The 22,782-nt window shown below is 49.8% G+C and overlaps 1 protein-coding gene across 1 annotated transcript; it reads right to left on the bottom strand.

Annotated features, from left to right (window-relative positions):
* Positions 1–835: 835 nt before the first annotated feature.
* On the bottom strand, positions 836–22,114 carry LOC309817735 (interleukin-3 receptor subunit alpha-like; the record flags this gene model as incomplete). The annotated part of the gene is made up of 11 exons (XM_082647008.1): positions 836–1,049; positions 1,334–1,415; positions 2,534–2,630; positions 3,266–3,386; positions 5,120–5,146; positions 7,555–7,673; positions 9,738–9,916; positions 10,004–10,136; positions 11,661–11,775; positions 13,797–13,939; positions 22,051–22,114. 11 exons carry the CDS (start codon positions 22,112–22,114, stop codon positions 975–977), a joined length of 1,155 nt encoding a protein of 384 aa, XP_082503134.1. The 3' UTR covers positions 836–974.
* Positions 22,115–22,782: the final 668 nt, after the last annotated feature.

The following is a 22,782-nucleotide window of genomic DNA, read 5'->3' as shown; positions in this document are numbered from 1 at the left end:
CCGCCTCCACAGAGGAGTCCTGAGGAGCAGCCTGGGCTTCTGACCCGCCTGTGCCCCAGCCCTTGGGGTGGAGTCACTTAGAACTGGGACATCGTCTGTCTGTCTACCCAGACCTGTGCTGACTGCCGGGGTCACACCTGGGACACGGTTCCACCCGTGTGCATTTAGGCCCATAGACTGCGCCATCCTGCAGACGCAGCAGGGGTGCCTTCCGCAAAGCTAGCAAGTCTGCATCTGCCGTTGGGGTTGAATTCTTTGCTACAGAACTTGACATGTTAAGCATGTAAACAAGGGAACGAAATTAGAGGTCCTCCAGGGAAGCCTTGCCTCTTGGAGACTCGGGTTCCCGTGGGCCAGGCAGTGCACGTGGGCGTACACGTGGGTGTCTTCACTGCCCACCACGACCATGTCTGGACGCAGGGCCACACCTCTGCGCCTGCGGGCCCCCGAGGCCCACAGGCCACACTGCCCTGACACCCCCTTTCCTGCCGCCTTGACGCCTGTCTCCCGTGTGCCTTCCCTGGGGTCGCACACGTAGCCAGGGGAGGGATGTAGACACCACCCCCCCCCAGCCCCGCGTTGTCACACAAGTGATTTAAGGGGCTTACAAAGGGGAAATGCAGCAAGAAAACAGTTCAAGACAGAGAAACCAGGCCGGCAGGGCCCCTTAACGGACTTGGGAAGGAGCAAACCCAGTGGGCATGTGGGCGTGCGAGCACCGGCCAAGTCCAGGAGGCTGGAACGTGGGGCTCAGCGGCGCTGGGGGGTGACCCCCACTTCCAGGGGTCACGGATGAGGAAAAAAGCCGTGACATGAGACATGAGCCCAACACGTTTTGTTCTTTCTTCCTCGAGGTGACCCGTGTCAACTGCACCGGGCTTTTCCATCCCTGACCCCGCTTGAAACATCCACGACCTGCCATGAGCAGGCTGTGCGCCCTCTGCCTGGCGGAAAACCGGGCCTCTGCACCAGCTTCACGTTTCCCCCAGAACCTGCACCTCGGCCACTGGACACTCCTCCTGGCTGTCTTGGTCGGGGTCCCAGGTTATCTGCGGGGTGAGGGAGGCGAGGTGAGTGCAGAGCCACAGTGGGGGCAAGTGCACCCTGGAAAGCCCCAGGGGCAGGGCCAGCGCAGAACACACGTCGGCGGGAGGCTCCCCAGGGGCTCCCGGACCCGCATCTCGGAGTGGCCGCCTGTGTCACAGGACCGGAGCCGGCTCCTCCCCTGCCCATCACATTCCTAGGCCACCCTCCAGGGCCAGCAGTGCCCTGCTCCCTGGGTGGGGCTGCAGGCACCTGGCACCAGATGTGTCCCCGGCGGGAGACCACGTACCGTCCTTCCGTTCTGAAGTTTGCCATTGATATGGTCTTTCATGTGAGGGATGGGAGGGAACAGCTTCTGCATCACCGAGAACCTCGGAGGAGAGAGAGACACCTGTTCTGAAACCCGCACCCACCAGCGGAGGGGAGATGCGGCGTCCACTAGAGCCCCAGCGAGGCCCCGATGTAGTAGGAGTGCAGCCTCCTTTGGGAGGGGTCCCTGCAGGAGACGTGCGGAAATGAGAAAGCGGAGCCCTAGCAGAGCTGCATCTGCTCAGTCAGCTGCACCGCACCCACCTTGGCACCTCTCCCGAGACCCCATCCTATCACCATGGCAACCTTCCCACCCCACAGCCTCCGCGCCGAGCCGGTGATCCCCTCCCTGGGTCGGCGTCCCATCCGCTCCCAAACCAAGCCCCTGGGCGGGGCGGCTCAGCCTGAAGCGGCTGGGAGGGGTGGGCGTGAAGCCAGCAGCCAGACGACGCAGGAGCCGGCGCTCGGGGCGGGGCGGGGCGGGGCGGGGCCTGTGCCGGGCGCACCCTTTCGGCTCAGCACGCAGGCCTGTGGAAGGGACCGCAACCGGCCTGGCTGACGCTGCCGCGCGCCTGCTGCCTGCCAGGCTGGGGAGGGGTCCCGGAGCCCCGTCCGGAGGAGCTACCTTTTCTAGGGTCGTTTTTACGGCTGCCCCAGGGAACCAAGACGGCCGCCCAAGAGAGAGCCCGGCCAGCCCCCCTTGGGAGACAGGAAGATGCCTGGTGCTCAGAGGGGCCTGGAACCTCAAGCTCCCTTTGCGTCTCAGCTCAGGCTCTTGGCATCCAAAGAAAAATATTCTTTCTAATCACTAGAAAGATTATTTCTAGTCGGCGTCGGGGTGAGGTGTGAGGGAGCGAACAGCGCGGGCATGTGGGGACCAGCAGACCCCCCACACAGGTGCTGGGGAGGGAGGGGCCCGCAGGGTGCTGCACGGGGGACCCGGCTCCTTGGGTTCCGCGGGCGGCAGGGACCAGGTGGCAGAAACCAGGTTCTGGTTGGCAAAAGACCGCTGGGGCGACGAGAGGCGGTGGCTTGCGACTGGCGGGGGAGCGTCCCGCAGCCCAGACGCACGGGTGCACGGGGCGGGGCGGGGGCGGCGGAGAGTGGGCAGCGCGGGCTGCCTGGCCTGCGGATCGCACTCCAGAAAACGACCGCGCAAACCAGGGGCCCGCGGGCTCACCTGCAAAACCGGAGCACGAGCCCCATAGCCAGCAGCGTCCCCAACGCGATCAGCAAAGACGTCAGCCAGACGGGGAGGCGCGCGCCCTCCTCACACACTACGGAAGAGGGGCGGGACGCGTCGGGCAGGTCCCGGGAGGTCCGGGGTCAGCACCTCCACGGGGGCTCGGGGAGGAGGTGGCCGGCACGGGGGTCGGGAGGCGCGTCCAGGAGCGCCGTCCACCTGGGGACAGCGGCCACCTGCGCACCCGGCCGGGCCCCTCGGGAATCCCTCCCAAGTCGCCAGAATCCCGATGCCCCCCGACCACCGACCGACACTTGGAGTTGGGGGCTGGTAGCGCCGACCCCTCAGATCAATTCGGGTCGCGGGCGGGGGGGGGGACGGGGGGTCAGCCACGCCCATCGGGAGGGGCGGGGCCGAGGTTGGTCTGTTCCCCACCTCCCTCCCTCCCTGCCACGCTGCGTCCTGGGTGCGCGCTGCCCTAGTTCTTGAATTTAATATATGGATTAAGCATCATGGATTTTTCGCCTCAATTTCGATTCTTTTTTTAAACTGCATTAAAAGGTTTGTCTTGTAACTCAGAGTGTTGGCGACAGCCGTCTCCGCGCGCCTGGCGCAGCGCCATGGGACAGCTTGGACACACCATCACAGACGGGAGGGAGGCGGTCACAAGCCCAGGGACGTCGGGAGCCCCCAGAAGCTGGAAGAGACAGGAGGGACCCTCCCACTCACCGAAGTGTTGGGGGACACTCCACGGACCCCAAGGTTTGTAATGGGAGAAGGTGGCATCCCTGGCCCTTACTTGCACCGTGTAGGTCCCAGGATTGTTCAGCTCCAAGAAGGCTTTATAGATCTGCAGTTTAAAAGAAAGTAGAGGGAAAAAAAAAAAAAAAAAAGAAAGTAGAGGGGAAAGTCCATTCGCAGTCCGTGGCAGAAGAATGGGGCCTTCAAGGGGTTGAGTGGGTCCTCCCCACATTCACGTGTTGGGGTCCTAACACTCAGCGTCTCAGAAGACGACTTTATTTGGAAATAGGGTTGATGCAGATGTGATGAGTTAAGAGGAGGTTGGATAGGGTACAGTGGACCCCTAGCCACTATGACTGGTGTCTTTATAAAGAGGGGAAACTCGGAGACAGACACGTGCATACACACAGGGAGACACCTTGTGGATATGGAAGGGATACGGCCACAAGCCTGGGGATGCCTGGAGCCCCCAGAAGCTGGAAGAGGCAGGAAGGACCCTCCCCTGGAGCCTCTGGAGGGAGCGTGGCCCTGGGACACCTTGACCTCAGACGTCTGGTCTCCAGAACTGGGGGAGGGTGAATGTCTGTGGTTCTCAGTCACCCAGTCTACGGCTGCCCCAGGGAACTAAGACGGCCACCCAAGAGAGAGCCCGGCCAGCCCCCCTTGGGAGACAGGAAGATGCCTGGTGCTCAGAGGGGCCGGGAACCGCAAGCTCCCTTTGCGTCTCAGCCCAGGTTCTTGGCATCTAAATAAAAATATTCTTTCTAATCACTAGAAGGTCAGTATTCGTGGTGGCCACCGCCGGTGAGGTCAAGGAGAGTGGTGGCATCTCGGGTGTCAGGCAGAATGGAGCCTGTAGAACATTCAGTGGGGTCCCCCCAAGAAGAGTCGTACCCCCAGAACCTGGGACCTTATTTGGAAACAGGGTCTCTGCAGAGGTGATGCAGTGAAGGGTCTGAGATGAGGTCCTCCTGGAGGAGGGTGGCCCTACATTCAATGACAGGGTCCTTCTAAGACACAGAAGAGGAGAGACACAGACACAGAGGAGAAGCCCCGGGAAGACAGAGGCAGAGACGGGAGGGATGCGGCCACAAGCCCAGGGACGCCTGGAGCCCCCAGAAGCTGGAAGAGGTGGGAAGGACCCTCCCCTGGAGCCTCCGGAGGGAACTCGGCCCTGGGACACTTTTATCTCACTCAGACGTCTGGTCCTCAGGACTGAGGGAGAATGAAGGTCTGTTGCCCACACTGTGTGGTCCTCTGTATATACACACACACATATATCTAGTATTGATTTGAATCATATCCCCTAAAACAATAGATAAGTCCATATTCTAACAGCTGGTACCCGTGAATGGGATCTTACACGGACAAAGGGTCTTTGCAGATGTGATGAGGTGAAGGGTCTGAGATGTGGTCCTCCTGGAGGAAGGTGGCCCTACATCCAATGACAGTGTCCTTCTAAGACACAGAAGAGGAGAGACACAGACACAGAGGAGAAGCCCCGAGAAGACAGAGGCAGAGATGGGAGGAAGAGGCAGAGACAGAGACAGAGAGAGACAAAGGAGAGACGGGGGCCATGGGGTCTGTGGCCGGTAGTTGCGGTACAGAAGCAGCTGCCTCCGCAGGTTGGAGGCAGTTAGGTAGTGAATTAGGGCGTGGTGACACTCCCACCGAATCCTGAGGGATTTGGGGGCGGGGGGATGGACCTTTAGGGCAGCACCAGGCAGGTGATGGCATCCGGTCTATGGACCGGGGAGCTTCATCTCAGAGTCACTGGACAGTAATAGACATAAGGAGCCTGGCTTGGGATGCCAGACTGGGGCGGGGGCGGGGGACACTCACCTCCTGTTTGTAGGCGAGCTCCGTACCCTGTAAGAGAAAAGCAGAGCATGGGTGCCTGACCCCATCCCCAGGAAGGGCCTTCATTTGTCAGAGCATTTTCACGTTTACAGAAAAGTCGAGGATAAAATAATCAGTCATTGGGTAGAAATAATAAATAGAGTACTTCTGTACACAAAAATAATAAATAGAGGTAATGAGTATAACATATCGATGAACTAAACGGTACCTGGGGGAGGGATAAATCAGGAGTTTGGGATTAACAGACACACACTACTATATATATATAATAGATAAATAACAAGGACCTACTGTAGAGCACAGGGAACTCTACTCACTATCTTGTAATAACTTATGATGGAAAAGAATCTGAAATATATATATATATAACTGAATATATACAGTTAATATGTGTATGTAACTGAATCACTTTGCTGTGACCTGAAACTAACACAACATTGTAAATCAACTATGTTTCAATTAAAAACAAAAAGTTTTTTAAGTACCTAGTCTTTTATGAAAAAAATAAAAGTGATAGACTTGATTTTTTTGAGCCGTTTTGGTTAACAGAACAATTGACCATACGCTAGTTGAGTCTAAATAATAAATATAGTACATAAGTCAGTAGACAACAATAGTAAACGTAAGTAAATTGTAGAGTATAAAATACCAACTACCTCAGAAATATTTGGTCTTTTTAATCAGACGACTTTTTTGGAGTGGTTTTGGGTTTACAGAAAACTTGAAGATAAGCAGTAATTGAGTATAAATCACAGGTATATAAATACATTGACATAATGAATAAATATAAGTAAATAACTGAGTATAAAAATACCAATGAGCTCAAAACTACTTATTTTCTTTTAATTTATGGACTCATTTTTTGAGCAGTTCTAGGTTTATAGAGTTGAGTATGAAGTAATCAGAACATGAATATAACTAATAAATACAAACAGGTAAATACACATAAAAGATAAATATAAGTAAATAATTGAGTATAAGATGCTGATTAGTGCAAAAATATTTGGTCTTTTAAATTAATAGATTTTTTGAGTAGTTTTAAGGTTGTGGAAAAATTGAGTATAAGCAGTGATTGAACATAGATAATAAATAAATGTAATAAATATAAGTAAATAATTGAGTATAAAATACTGATTGACTCAAAGTGCTCGGTCTTTCTTTAATTAATAGATTTTTTGGAATAGTTTTGTGTTTATAGAAAAATTGAGTAAACAGCAAGGTCCTACTGTGTAGCACAGGGAACTATATTCAATATCCCGTGACAAACCATCATGGAAAAGAATATGAAAAAGAATGTATATATGGGTATAACTGAATCACTTCGCTGTATAGCAGAAATTAACACAACAGAGTAAATCAACTATACTTCAATAAAATAAAAAATGAGTACAAGCAGTTATTGACTATAAATACATAAACAATAAATAATTACAAGTAGACAATTAAATTGTACAAAATACCACCTAGCTCAAAAATAGCTGGCCCTTTTTTTTTTAATCTATTGACTCCATTTTTTTGAGCAGTCTTAGGCTTATGAAAAAGTTGAGTGTAAAGTATAAATAAATGTAACACGTACAGAAAAATAAACATAGTCAATAACTATGTCAGTCACTGAGTATAGAATACCGGTGATCTCCAGCATATTTTTTTAACAGTAGCTTTATTCAGGTATGATTTGCATACAGCAAAGCACACCAGCAGAGCATATAATCTGCTGACTTTGGCAAACGTGTGCGTGAAACCGGCACAATACAGGGAACGTGTCCATCACCCCCAAATTCCCTCCAGCTTCTCCTCCATATGCCCTCCTCCCTGCGCCCCTGCCCCAGCCCTCAGATCTGTCCCTACAGAGCATCCTGCGTTTTCCTGTGTAAATCGTTTCTTTTATGACACTTTCAAACATACACAAGGGACCCTCCAGTTCTTGGTGGCTAGGATTCCGCTGCGTGGCTATATTTTGTTCATCCCTTCCCTAGGGTTGTGTCCTGTTTAGGGACCATTATACACGTAGGTGCTACAAACACTTAGGTCCCATCTTTGGGGGGCTACTCGTTTCATTTCTCTCAGGGGAATTGCAGGCTCTGTGACATACGGTCAGACAGAGTTTCACCAGGTGGCTGTTTCAACCTTTTGCTCTTTTTCTGTAGGGTTATCTTCTGCGTGTTGACAGGTAAACATCCCTCCTCTACCCCAAACCTGACGAAAGTATGCAAGCATTCCCTTCCATATTCCGATTCCTTTCCAACGTCAGCGGTGTCACTCAAACGGCCAAACACTTGGAGTTTTGCTAAAGCTCATTTATTTTACAGTTCCTCTGGTTTTTTTTTTTTTGTTTTGAATGTTTCACCTACCCCCAAAGCCCCGGAGTCCAGGGGGATGTAAGAGTATAAGAGATGCCCACCCAGGAAACCGGTTACCTTCTGTATCTGCAGTTCATACTTGAAGTCATCATTAAGGTGACTCCTCACTTGCCACTGCATGAACGAGTAGCTTTGGTTACACCACCTGCTAGTGATGTTGGGAGCAGCTAATACCTCTAGGGAGAAAAAACCCCACTTTTATGAGTAAAGCACATCAAAAAAGAATTTCTCCCCCCCCCCCCCCGCCCGGAGATACTTTTAAAAGAGGCCTCCTACAAGCTGGGGGGGTGGGGGGGGGGGAAAGAGAGGAAAATGTCATTCCAAGGTTAAAAAGTATCAAGAGACAGAGACAAGTGAGAGAAAACTGTTGGGATGATTAGGGTCACGGAGCCTGCGGACCAGTTCAGACACTGGCCCGGGGGGACCCCTCACCCACTCGGAGGCCCTTGCAAAGCTTTCTTCTCGTCTGTGCAGGGACACCCCTCAGAGCAGCGCTGTTCTTTTCCCTCTCGGCGATTCCAGTCCCTGGGGCTACGCTTCTCCAGCAGGAGGAGCAAAGCGCGGTCCAGCTGCAAGGTCCCGCCCTCCTGCCCACTGGACCAATCGGCTCTGCTCAGACCCCACCTCCAGGGCAGCTGGCCCCTCCCCGAGCTGCTCGGGGCCAGTCCTGCCCCCAAGACTTTGGCCGCCAATCCCGCTCCCAAAAGTTCACCCGGAATCTTCTGCCCCCGCCTTGGACTCTGACCAGGACCCACCCCCTGCTTCCTTCTCACCTGCCACCCCCAGCGTGGGACCCAGCTCCTCCAGGACCCTCGGGCCCCCTCTGTGGGCTGTCTCAGGGCTCCGCCCTTTGCCCTCCGTGGGGTGTTGTGCGTCCCTGATTCCGGCTCCATCAGTTTCCTGAGGGACGGCGTCTAGGTCTACAGGTCTGACCCCCCGCCAGGACCCCACTGGTGTCTGCCCAGGCTCACCATGGGGTGGTCCCCAGTCCCGGGTCCCTCCACTGATGTGCACTCAAACCTCCGGCCACCTCCACTCCCACTGCCACACGGGCTGGCACCACCCCGCCACCCCTGCTGGGAACCAGGCCGTGGACACCCCACGTGGACAGCAGGGCTGGGGCCGGAGCACAGTGCGGAGTTGCGGGCGGGGCTACACGTGTAGGGCTGCACTCGCCCAGGGGCGCGTGGTGTGTGAGGGACGTGGCATCAGAGTGAGGTTGGCTCCGGGCCGGGGGGACACCACAGACAAAGGCAGGAGGCCCATCCCGGCTTCTGAACCGGAGGCCCCCATCTTCTCCCCTTTTGCACCCACCTCTCCGCTCATATGCTTCCCTGCTACACGTGGACCAGCCAGGGTGGTGAGGGGCCAGGTTTCATGGGGCTTGAAGCTGTCCTAGTTTGGGGGGCAGTGGGGTCTAATTTAAAGTAAAAAGTATTGACAGAGCTTTGCTAAGATGGGTTTTGTGTCCTGAAAACCTGCCGTCGATAGATTCAAACAAAAAGAATAACTATTTTTGAGCTATTTTTGAACACAGGGCCTGGAGAGGGGCGACCGGTGTGAGAGCCCCAGCCTCACGGCGCAGCTGTCCTCGGTGGATGGGGGGCACAGCGCCATCTGCTCGGTGTGTTCTGGAAATGCTCCCTTAGGTCCAGGGACCACAGAGCAGCTGCTGTGAGCTAGGTGTCTGTGTCTCCCCAGATTCACGTACAGAAGCCCTGACGCCCAGAGGGACGGTTTAGAGGCAGGGCCTTTGGGACACAATCCGGGGTTAGATGAGGCCCCCATGATGGGATCAGTACCCTTATAATCAGAGCAAGGGGGTGTGGGATGAATTGGGAGATTGGGACGGACATACGTACACTAAGATGTGTAACACAGATACCTAATGAGAACCTGCCGTACAGCACAGGGAACTCTGCTTTGCGTTACAGCAGAAACTAACGCAACACTGTAAAACAACTCTACCCCAATAAGAAATAAGAATAAAAAAGAAGTGGGGGAAGAGGCACCAGAGTTCGCTCTCCACTGTGTGAGGACACAGCAAACACGCAAGCCAGGAAGAGGGTCTCGCCAGGAACTGACGTGCCCACGCCCCGACCTCCGACTCCCAGCCCCCAGGACTCTGGGAGAGGAGTGTGTCATCTAAGCGCCCAGCCTCGGGTATTCGGTTTCAGGACGGCAAGCAGCATCTCCACGGAAGTACGGCACACGAAGCAGGGTCACATTTTCTTACTCACCGATTTTGGCTAGTCTATCACTCGTTTCAGAGCAGGGGATTTTGGAACCACTGCCGGTACCATTCACCAGGAAACGCGTCTGATCCTTGGATAACACAGAGATGTTGTGAAAACGGCACTGGACGTTTGTCCCTTGCTTATCTGCTCTGTACTGGGAGCACGGCCACTTCTCATAGGAGCTGTGAGGGGTGCAGCTGCGTCATGAGCGGCCCTGAAGCCCCCGCTCCAGCCCGGGGGAGCCCCGGCGAGCCCAAGGTCACACCTACTCCAGGTTCTCCAGGTAGAGATGGTACTGCACGTCCCTCGGGGCCTCCCGGCCCACCGCCCAGCTGCACGTCAGGAAATCCACGTCGTGAACCCAGCAGGTCAGGTTTTCTGCAGCCGCCCTGGGATTCCCTTCTGGGCTTGCAAAGAAGAGGGAAAGAAAACCAAAACTGAGTCCCGGATAAACACCAAGGTCCTACTGTAGAGCCCAGGGAACTATATTCAATATCCTGGGATAAACCATCATGGAAAAGAATATGAAAAAGAATATTTATGTATAACTGAGTCACTTTGCTGGGCAGCAGAAATTAACACAACGTTGTAAATCAACTATACGTCAATAAAATTAAAAAAAAATTTTTTTAAGTGAGTCTCTTTTTAGTGATCCTTGTGAATTCTCACGCGGTTCTAAGAAATAATAGAGGGGCTTCCCTGGTGGCGCAGTGGTTGAGAGTCCGCCTGCCGATGCAGGGGACGCGGGTTCGTGCCCCGGTCCGGGAAGATCCCACATGCCGCGGAGCGGCTGGGCCCGTGAGCCATGGCCGCTGAGCCTACGCGTCCGGAGCCTGTGCTCCGCAACGGGAGAGGCCGCAGCAGTGAGAGGCCCGCGTACCGCAAAAAAAAAAAAAGAAAAAAGAAAAGAAATAATAGACACATCCATGCAGCGCTTACCGTTTCTGCAGTGGTAACAACTCCCCTCCCTGCAAGGCTCCCCGCCCATGGCCCGCCCCCCGTGACCCTATATACCCTTACCGGACCCCTCCTGCCCCCAACCCTGCCCACCCAACCCTAAGCCTAAGAAACGCCCAACAGTCTTCTGGAACTTTCTTTCTTTCTCTTACTAGCTACTCCTCAGCTAAAGTCCGTTGCCATCAGAACCCTATTTTTAAGAAGTGACATATTTTGGATGAAACCTGGATCAGCTAGAGTCACGGAAGACATTTTTGTTTTTTTTGGCAGTACGCGGGCCCCTCACTGTTGTGGCCTCTCCCGTTGCGGAGCACAGGCTCCGGACGCGCAGGCGCAGCGGCCATGGCTCACGGGCCCAGCCGCTCCGCGGCATGTGGGATCTTCCCGGACCGGGGCACGAACCCGGGTCCCCTGCATCGGCAGGCGGACTCTCAACCACTGCGCCACCAGGGAAGACCCATTGTTTTTTTTTTAATGAAAGAGGAAAAGAAAAATCCAACAACATAAACTGTATTTCCAACAATTTGGAGCCAGAGTTTATCTTCCTCGTTTCCCCATTCTCAGAAGAGCACAGTTTTGTGATATTCCAACTTCCTGACAAAGAGCGCAGGAGGTGTTCAGACTTGCTACTGGTGTTCTCTCTGTCCAAACCGTATATGGGATCAGACAATCTGTTTGCTTGGCATGAGGAAAATGATAAAACTCTGTTCTCAAACTAAAAAGACAAAACAAAACAAAAAAGCAAAAACACAAAAACCAACAACAACAAAACCGCTCTATGTTTCTACAGCTCCGTTCATTCAGGCAGGTGCCGTGTGTGAAATTGCGTGAGACCCTCCGAGATGGTCTTTTTCCCACGAAGCTATGTCCCTGGAGACCCATCCAAGGTAAAAGCCATTATTTTGGTATTCAGAGCACTAACGGATGATTGAAAGCAAAGAACACCCTGAAAGAGCATCTTCCCCTTACCTTGACTAGGATACTGAATCCACGTGGAGAATGGCTGACCTTTGGTCACCCTGATGCTGTAGTTTGTAGCTTGGCATGACAAGTCAGGAATACTGCAATACGTCCTTTTCCGTGCCTGAGAGAGACAGAGCAATCTATTATTGCTCTGTCCCTAATTATTATTACCAATCATAATTAGGGGAGAACTAATAAAACACTGAGACTTTAGATTTAAAAAAGAAAGAAAGAAAACTATAGGTTTTCTTTAGTTTTCCTCAACATCCAAAGCCAGAGTCTCAGTATGCAGAGAGAGAGAGGGAGAGAGGGAGATGAAAATGAGGAAATCACTCACCAAAAGGAAAAAAGTATCCTAGAAGGTTCTGAGACAGAGTTGGCAGAATGCCTTGATATTTTGAGAAGATATTTAGCCATTTGGCCAAGAAGGTGATGGTAAAGTAGTGATGGACAAACTGGGCAAACAGATAAAACCTTAAGGAAATGGAAATGATTAAATTTAGGAGAAACAAACATTTGTGTAAGACAGGAAAGAAAAATCCCCATTAACCACATGGCTCAGGTGTGAATAGTGTTTATATGGTTATAATAAACTGAATATTTGTCGAGAGAGGAGAGAGTGTGAGCTGGGGATGGCAACTGCTGGGGAGGTGAGTTGTGCATAGGAAATAGAGAGTGAAGCCTCCCGTCCCTTAGGAGAAAAATCAACACATTTTGGCTAAACGGAATGAATCAAGAATTTGTGTTATAGAGAGATGCAGAGGTCTAGAACAACAGCATCAGGTGTAAAAAGGTAAGAAGTGATGTCTCACTGAAAAGTTGCTATTTTGTTATAACGAACCCCGTACGACTATTTTCCTCTTTAAACTCTGTGCAGGTATTGCTTTGATTTGAAAACAAAAAACAGAAAACAGGAAAAGAGGGCTTCCCTGGTGGTGCAGAGGTTAAGAATCCGCCTGCTGATGCAGGGGACACGGGTTCGAGCCCTGGTCCGGGAAGATCCCACATGCCGCGAGCAACTAAGCCCGTGCGCCACAACTACTGAGCCCACGTGCCACAACTACTGAAGCCCGTGTGCCTAGGGCCGTGCTCCGCAAGAAGAGAAGCCATCGCAATGAGAAGCCCATGCACTGCAACGAAGAGTAGCCCCCGCTCGCCGCAACTAGAGAAAGCCCGCGCACAGCAACGAAGACCCAACGCAGCCAAAAGTAAATAAATTAATTAATTTAAAAAAATTTCTCGGTTCTTCTGCAACATTTGTTCTTGCAGATAGAGTTTAGGGTCAACTGGCCGAGCTCCATTAAAATCCCATAGGGGTTTGTCATGAACTGGATTGTGCCCTACCCCCCCCCCCCCGCAAAAAAAAACCCCTCATATATTGAAATCCAAGCCCTTAATGGAAATGTATTTGGCATTGGGGGTCCTTAAAGAGGGGATGAAAGTAAAATGAGATCATTAGGGTGGGTCCTGATCCCATAGGACTGCTGTCCTTATAAGAAGAGGAGATCAGGACACAGACACACACAGAGGGACGACCACGTGAGGACACAGGGAGGAGACGGCCGTCTACACGCCCAGGAGAGAGGCTTCGGGAGGGACCAGCCCTGCCCATGCCGGGATCTCAGATTCCAGCCTCCAGGGCTGGGAGACACATGTCTGTTGTTTACGCCGCCCCGTGTGCAGCAGCAGCCCAAGCGGACTAACATAGGGTGTGATTTGGATTGTACTCAGTTGAGAGTCATTTGAGGGAACCAACGTTCTTCCCAAGGACGCGGACAGGTGCGTCCTTCTCATGAAACATGCTCAGCGGTTGGCATTCTCACCACGGCCTCTGCCCATGAGACGTGTCACAGTTCTCACGCCCTCCGAACCCTCTGATACAGGAGGGGATTTGAGTGGGGGGCAGGGGATGGTGGAGGGGGACAGCGTTTCCCGAGGTCTCACTTTCAACTGGGCTTGGTTCTCTACCTGCAGTATCTCAGCCCATTTCCACACCAACCCTCTCCGGTGGGTACCATTCTGGATGTCTTACAGATCAGGAGCCCCAAGCCGCAGTGCCCGTAAAGGACCCCACATTCCACAGCTGAGCCCAGGAGTAGAACCCGTGTCTCTGTGATGCTATGTACAGGGAAGACGGTTTACCTTAGTGAAAGCTTTTGAATTGATGAAACACATAATTTCGGAAACGTTTCCATGGAGGTCCCAGGTCAATCTTTTTCTTTCTGGCTCCATCCTTAGGTTCTTAATTGGTGGGTCTGGATCGGAAATGTCTATAGGGTAAGGGTCTGGAGAGAGGCGCACAGCGCTTAAACTTTGTCCTACTCAGTTACCCCTTGGGAAGCTGAGTTCCACACGGAGAAGTGGTTGCCTGAAGCAGGCAGAGGCCCCGAATCTGTAGTACCTTAGCGAGCTCACCAGCTCACCCTCCCAACAATGGGGGGAGAGAGTCAGAAAAGCAGATCACTGCTGCCGTCCGCGTTGATGGGAAACGTACCTTTCTTAAGCATGTATGTCAAAGAAGGTCGTTTTCACTGAAAACCAATTCAGGCTGAGAGAGTTGGCTCAGTGTCTGCTCTACAGACTGAGAATTCGGAATGCTTTGCAAGTTGCAATAGAAATTTTAATGTAGGGACTTCCCTGGCGGTCCCGTGGTTAAGACTTCGCCTTCCAATGCAGGGGGTGTGGGTTCGATCCCTGGTTGGGGAGCTGAGATGCCACATGCCTCGGGGCCAAAAAACCCAAACATAAAACAGAAGAAGTATTGTAACAAATTCAATAAAGACTTTAAAAGTGGTCCACATCAGAAAATCTTTAAAAAAAAAAAGAAATTTTAATGTGATATATTAAAAATATATAAACTTATATACAAATATATATAATGGAATATATATTTTCATAAAGTAGGAGACCTGATCTTTACACAATGATATTTATGTTCTTACACAGAGTGCCAGAGGAATTCTCATCTTCTTGGAAAACCACCCAAAATGCGTACATCTAAATACATTTTGAAGTGCAATCAAAGCACATATATATTCGTATGATGCTGTCAATGGGGACGGAGGTCAGAGTTTGCAGACCAAAGGATTCCACGTGTTTTATCAGTGACTTGCTTCATGAAGCAATCACATAGGACCAACAACTCAAAGCTATAAAGGTCCATCAGACATTTCTTCAGCTGTTATCTGTGACCCCTCATTTAGAGGATTTCACAGAAATGATTATAAACCGCAAGCACTGTGATCAGTTATCAGGATCAACAACCTTAGTTTGACAAGCAAGACCAAATCCTATGAATATCCTGGTTTCTGGCATTACGGTCTCCCAACCTATAAGGATAATTTATTCCTTAAAACACAATTTCCCTAGGGAAATTTCTTACAAGTGAAAATGTAATTTTTAATGGATTCTTATGCCTCAGAATTTATATTCACTTCTTCCAAAACAACAGTAAATATCATTAAAACAGCTATGAGTGATGCAGTAGAAAATATGAGTTTTAGCGTATTTTTATTACATTTAAGTTTGTTTTTAGTTTTTATAGCTTTATTTACAACTTTAATTATTTTATTTTATTTTATTTATTTTTTTTTTTTTGCGGTACATGGGCCTGTCACTGTTGTGACCTCTCTCGTTGCGGAGCACAGGCTCCAGACGTGCAGGCTCAGCGGCCATGGCTCACGGGCCCAGCTGCTCCGCGGCATGTGGGATCCTCCCGGACCGGGGCATGAACCCGAATCCCCTGCATCGGCAGGTGGACCCTCAACCACTGCGCCACCAGGGAAGCCCACAACTTTAATTATTTTAAAATTAAAATTTGAAAATAATCTTCATAATCTAACATGAAATGTACTTATATAAAATTATATATATTTATATAAATAAGTCCATATATATTTAAATCACATAACAAGGGAGTTTTCTGTCACTATGTTTTCCATAAAATCTACCTGTGCTCCCTTAGAGTGGTTATTATCTACCCAATTACAGTTGTGCTCACAAATAAAAAAGAACTTTAATGCCAACAGAAGAAAGTAAAAGCAAATCTGTAAAGACAAAATGAAACAAAATCAATGCAAATACACATAAGAGTGTTTACTGCAATATACTCGTGACCCTCCAGTACTCTGAAAGAAAAGGGACATAGTGTTCTCAACCCTAGAGCTTTTGAAAAACTATAGATGGTGGGAAATACTCTTCCAGTCATGGTAAAGTAGTCTCAGATGTATCTCTCACCATAAGCCCCTAGAAAACGGCCAAATATATAAAGCAACTATTTTTAGACTTTCTGAAAACGAAGACAAACAATTCTGAGAGTGTATTTTGGGGTGGGAGACATTCACAATCCAATGGGACAAGGTGGAGATTCCTAGCTGAACACTGAGAAGTCAGTAAAGACCCCAGAAGAGTCAGGCCTTTGTTGTCGGAGAGAAAAAGCTAAAGGTGACCCACCTTGAAAAACTTCAAAACAAGGCGACCCACCAATAAAGGAACGGCCTGCTGAAACAAAACTCACCATCTTTAAAGAAGGCAACCAAAGGAGACCCTCACCAACCCATCCTTCACAATATCCAGCACCCAATAAAAAATGACTAGACACGCAGAGAAGCAGGAATGTGTTGGCTGTGACCAGAAGAAATGTCGGGTCATAGAAATCGTCCCCTGAGTGGCTGACGATGAAATTAACAGAGACGTCCATTAAAACAGCCACTATAAATGTGTTAGAGGACTTGAAGGAAAACATGAACACTATGCAGTGAGGAATGGAAGATATAAAGGAGGAACCAAACAGAATTTTTAGAGGTAGAACATATAGCATCTGAGATGAGAAAATTCACTTGGATGAACTGGAAGACAATGGCAATGATCTACGCTGAAGCCCCCAAAGAAAAATATTTGAAGAAATTGTGGCCAAACATTTCCTAACTTAATGAAAATTATAAACCTACAGGCCAGGAAGCTCAAAAACCGTACCTAGGATACACAGACACACAGGTACCAACAAACACAAACGCTAAGACACATCATCCTCAAATGCCTTTTTAAAAAGTGGAATCAAGAAAATCTTACAAAACCAACGGAAAAAAGACGCCGCACCTATCAGAGAACAAAGCTAAGAATTTCTGCTGATTTCTCTTTAGAAACAATGGGAGACAGAAGGTGACAGAACGACTTCTCCCCATGCTGCAAGAAAACAATACAAATCCTGGTCAACCTAGAATCTATTTCTTAGCGATAAATGGAAGGTGAAATATAAAGACTTTTTATAGTGACAAAAAGTGAAAGTTTTTTTTTTTGTATTTTTGTATTTGTTTGTTTTTTTGCCAGAAGAGCAGGTCTGTAAGAAATGTTTTCAAAAAAGGCTTGTGTGGCTGAAGGAGAAATCAGCAGATGGACACTCACGAAGGAATGTGGAACCAAGGTGAGCAGAGATGCAACAAAAGCATACCAGAAATAGTAGGAATGTAGGCAAACTGGAAAGCTTTCCCATTTTTTTAAGGTTTTAAAAAGATAATTCTTTAAAAGAAAATATTGTATTGTGTATTGTGGGCTTATAGAGACGTAGAAGTACATGTGTGACATGGCATAAAGGATGAAGCAGGAAGTAAATGTATACTGTTGTGAGATTCCTAGGTTCTGTGTGAAGTAGAATAACATTATTTGAAGAGAGTATGTACTGAATGAATCATCCCAGGGGAACCACACAAGCCGTGGAACAAAGAGGGCTAGCCCAAAAGCCAACGGTAGAGAAAAACACAAAAACAAGAAAAGCACTAAAAAGTAACTGAAAAGAAGTCAGGAAAGGAGGGGCGAAAAAAAGAAAAAAAAGAAAAACTGAAAAAAAAAAACCCAGCAAACAAGTAGCAAAATGGTAGCATTAAAGTCAATCATCTTAATAAGTTCATTGCATGCAAATGGTCTAAACACTCCAGGGAGAAGGAAAGGTTTTCAGACTAGACTTTAAAAGTACCCCACAGTGCGCTGTCTGCAAGAAAGGTACTTTAAATATAGTTTAAATGGCAATAATAGGAAAGCATATTTTATGCAAGCTCCAATTGTATAAAACCTAGGATTTTATCCCAGGATTTTATTTCCGGGGGTAAGAAGGGACCATTTCAAGCGATTAAATGGCCAATTCATCCTAATATATGTGCTCTCAACAGTCATTTTGAAAATACATGCGGCATAAGCACCACCTCCCTGTCTAATAGAACAGATAGAATACGGGAGGGATATACAGGACTTGAACAAAATATCAACAATTTGACCTAATTGACATTGTGGGGACATTCTAACCAATGACGGCAGGGTGCACATTTGTTTTTTGTTTTTTTTTGTCGGGGGGCGAGCCGCACGGCTTGCGGGATCTTAGTTCCCTGACCGGGGCTGGAACCCGCGTCCCCTGCAGTGGAAGTGCAGAGTCCGAACCACTGGACCACCAGGGAAGTCCCAGGATGCACATTTTTATGAACTACAGACAGAAGATTCATCAAAATAGACCGTGTACTGGCACGGGAAGTGTCAGTCCTTTTAAAAAGGTTTAAATCATTCACTGTGTATATATTCTCTGACTACAATTCTCTCTTGATTAAATTCAAGATCAGTCTTTTAAAATCTGGAACACACCAGATATTAGCAAACAAAACGACATACTGATAAATTACCATGTGCGTCTTAGAAGAAATCACAGGAAATGTAGAAAATATTTTGAACTGAATGAAAATGAAAGAAAAAAAAGTGCGACGCAGCTACAGCAATGCTTACGGGGAAATTCATAACATTACATGTTTAGGGTAGGAATAGAGTTTAAATTCAAGAATCAGTTTCCACATGAAGACGTTAGAGAAAGAAGAACAAATTAAACTGAAAAGAAATTAAACCTAAAGCAAAATCCCTAAAAAAAATAAAGGGAACAAAAAAAATATCAGTGAAAAAGAAAGTGGAAAAACTATATAGATTGTCAAGGAAACCAAAAGCTGGTGCTATACAAGAGACAATATAATGGAAAAACCTCTCTCTTGCTACACTGATCAAGAAAAAAACAAAAAAAGACCAATTTTAGGAATGAAAGAGGGGACGCTGATACACATCCTGAAAGACGTTGAAAGAAGAATTGGGGGTAATTTGAACAAAAGTTATGCCAATACCTTCAACGATGTATGACATGAACCAGCTTCTTGAAAGACACACATTAGCAGTACTGACATAAGTGGCAAACCTGAATAACCCTGTAAGTATTAAAGGAATAGAATATATAATGAAAAAGCTTCCCCGAAAGAAAGCATCAGGCACAGATGGCTTTGCGGCTGAATTCCACCAGCAATTTAAAAAAGAAATAGTAACAACGTGCGGAAACTTTCCGAAAACAGAGGAAAGGCGGGAAACATGTTCTGACTCACTTTATGAGGCCAGCGTTATCCTGATACCAAAATCAAAACATTAGAAGTAAACTGAAACCGAAAACGCCTTATACTCCTGGACACCAAATTCCTTCACAGAATACTAGCCCAGAAAATCAGGTAAAGTACAAAAGTGGTAACACCTCCTGACCCAACGGATTTACTCCAGGAATATTATAAGGCTATTTTAACCATCACTATAATGGGCCCCTTTAACAGAAAACTGGTGATCGTATCCATAGAAGCAGGAAAACCTTTTGACCATGTTTAACACCCCTTTGAGACGAAAAACTCTCAGCAAACTAGACAGGGACGAAAACGTCCTTCCCCTGATAAATCTGTGAAAATCCTGGCGCTAATTCAGACTCAGTAGGGAAGGACTAACCACTTCTCCGTACGATTCGAACAAGACAAGGTGTCTGGTTTCAACGCTTCTATTCCACCGTGTCCTGTACCCACGGCCTCTCTAATGCACTTTGACCAACGTTGTAGTTTTAGGGCGCTTTGGGGGGAAATGTTAGAACGGTACAACACGCTCCCTGCTTCCTTCAGCGTTTGGCTCCTAGAAAGCTACTCACTTCCTGCCTGTGGTCAGTGACCCCAGAATGCCCATGGGCCTGAAGCCACCACAAAGGTGGCAGCGGCCTCAGCCCCGTACAAGTGGGGCAAAGACGGGGGGCGGGGGTGGGAACCTCAGGCGTGGAGAAAGCCCCCTCCCCTCCCAGACCTCCTGCATCTCCCGGCCCCTCTGGTCACCAGGTGCGGCCACGTGACTGACTTGGAGTCCAGGAAATGGACAGAAGCAATGTATGGTCCTTTTAGCTCAGACCTGTAAAAACTCCCGTGTGATCCGTCTACAAGCTCCTCCAAGGAGATGATGGAGCTTCCCAGGTCCATCCGCATGTAAGGGTCCCGGGTCTGTACATGGAACAGAGCCCCTGGGATGGAGTGAACTGTGTCCTTTCCCCAGCCCTCCCCAAATCATGCTGGAGTCCTAACCTCAGAACGGGACCTTAGCTGGAAATAGGGTGAGTGCAGATGTAATTAATTAAGATGAGGTCCCGCTGCCATACTGTGGCCCTAACCCAATCCGACTGGTGTCCTTATTAAGAGGGGAAATTTGGGTACAGGTGCACACCCGGGGAGAACCCCCTGTGAAGACAGGAGGGAGGCAGCCACAAGCCCAGGGACGCCTGGAGCCCCCAAAAGCTGGTAGAGGCGGGAAGGACCCTCCCCGGGAGCCTCTGGAGGGAGCGTGGCCCTGGGACACCTTGACCTCAGACGTCTGGTCTCCAGGACTGGGATAAATAAATGTATGTCACTCAAGTCCTCCAGACTATGGTATTTTGTTAAGGCAGCCTGAGCTGAGTAAGCCAGCAGTCCCCAGAAGAATGATACCTATGCCCTAACACACACACACACACACACACACACACACACACACACACACACACACACTCACAGCATCTGAACTCCACTACTCTTTGAGGAAGGAACGAACTTCTCATGGTTAGGCAATGCTGTGGCCATCACAGCGGCACAGGGCGCGGCGCCTGATGCAAGCACCCAGCGTCCATGGTGAGGGGGTGCACTCTGCTCCCGTTGCCTGAAGCGCTGCTCCACATGTGCGTGTTGTGCGAGCTGGACAGGAGGCTTGCTCACTGTCCCGGGTCCACCGGTCACTCAGCGAAGCCCTGATGGGAGGGGCTTCTCTGCAGACCCTCCCCAAGGCAGCATGCCCGCCTGGAGGGCACCATATCTCTTGTACTCCTGTAAGCATCCAGGTCTTTGCACCCCGAGTTGGGCGCCCTCACTACTGGGCGCCCAGGAAACGTAGACTCTCCGGGGCCGAGGGCATGGCTCCCCTGGGGGTTCTGCTGCCTGGTGGTGGGCGCTCTCCACCAGCAGCAGACTGGCTCTGCACCCTGCCCCACCTGGGATATTCTCTCCCAGCCACACCTGTCACCCGAAGTCAGCCGGACACTGACAGTCAGAGGTGGGCACGGCAGCTTAAGAACCTACATCACTGTCTTTTCACCTCCTTATCGTGTGTCACGGTCGAACTTCACTATCACGTCGCGAATTGTTTCCTACCCATCACCACCGTGCTTGAAGATGGTGGGAACTTCCTGGACGCCACGGAGACCCTGGTTTGCACCCTACCCCCCATAAATCTCCGTTACAAATGTGAGAAAAACAGGATGGAGTTGCCCCAAAAGCATCTTACTCGTTGCTCATCTGCCTGTCCAAGCTCCAGACGACGCATCTCTCATGACACCTGGATTTTTATCTCCCGGTCCCGGAGGCCAGGATGCTATAGGATTGGTTCTTCCCACAGACTCAGAGGGAGAATCCGTTCCAGCTGGAGAACCTCTGCAGCTTCTGGGAGCTGCCCTGCCCCAGTCCTAGGCGTTCCTGCACTTGTGACTGCATCACCCCAATCTCTCCTCTATCGCCACCTGGCTTCTCCCTGTGTCCATGCCTGGGTCCAAATCTCCCCTCCTCCTAAGGACACCCATTGTTCTGGACGGGGATCCACCCACGTGACCTCATCTTAACTCAGGGACGTCTGTAAAGACCCTATTTCCAAATAACTCCGGTTGACAGGTTCTGTTCGTTAGGACTTCAGCGCATGCATCTGGCGAGGACCCAGTTCAGCCCATCACCCTAATGTTTGCACGGGGTTCTTCCGACCCAGACAGAGGGTGACAATACATCCAAGCACACTGCCGGGTCCCAGCGCCGTAGCTACACCCAGAGCTCTGGACGTAGTGTCTTGACCATATCGGGATGAACATCCTGTCTGTGAGGTACCAGTTTTGCAAGATGAACCCGCCGGGGTGACTGAGGGGAAGGCTACGTGGGAAGTGTCCGCACTGTCTCTCATGGCAGCCGAGTGACTCGACCGTGACCCCAACGTAAACAGTTTCACTGAAAAGCAACACAGCCCCAGGGACCCACAGACCACACGCGGCTTTTCCTCCGGCTTTTCCTACCGTGGTCCGGTGGCAGCAGGCTGGAGACGGGCACCAGGAAGACCGCCAGCCAGACGAAAGCCATGGCCAAGGCAGCTCCCACAGGAGGGCGGGCACCAGCTGGAAGAGAAGAGACAGTGGCCGCGTGGGGTGGCGGCAGGGAGGAGGCTGAGCCCCCAGGGCTGTCTTGCTCCGAGCGCAGGGAGCTGCTTCCGGGAGGAGAGCCTCCCGTGCGTGAGCACGTGTGTGTGCATGTGTGCACGTGTGTGCGTGTGTGCGTATGTGTGTGTGCACGTGTGTATGCACCCGTGTATACCACATGCCTGTGTGCATGTGTATGCATGTGTCTGCACATATTACTTGTGTTTATGTGTCTGTGCACTGTGTGTGCACATGTGTGCACGTGTGTATCTGTGTGCATATCTCTGCATCTTGTATATGTATCTGTGTGCGCTGCATGTCTCTATATGCATATGCACGCACGTGTGTGCACACATTACATGTGTTTGTGTGTCTCTGTGTGTGCTGTGTATGCATGCATGTGTCTCTGTGTGTGTGCACACATTACACAGGTCTTTGTGTGTCTGTGTGTGCATGTACGTCTGTGTGCATGCATGTGTGCATGTGTGTATCTGTGTGTATTGCGCACACACATTACACAGGTCTGTGTGTGCATGTGTACATGCATTCCTGCGTGTATGCAGGTCTGCACATGTGTCTGTGTGCGTGCGTGTGTGTGTGCGTGCGTGTGTG

The sequence above is a fragment of the Grampus griseus genome (genome assembly GCF_964374135.1).
Source record: "Grampus griseus genome assembly, chromosome: Y".
Lineage (NCBI taxonomy): Eukaryota > Metazoa > Chordata > Mammalia > Artiodactyla > Delphinidae > Grampus > Grampus griseus.
Note: the sequence above shows the minus strand (reverse complement) of the source record. Positions and strands in the feature narration are given on the sequence as shown.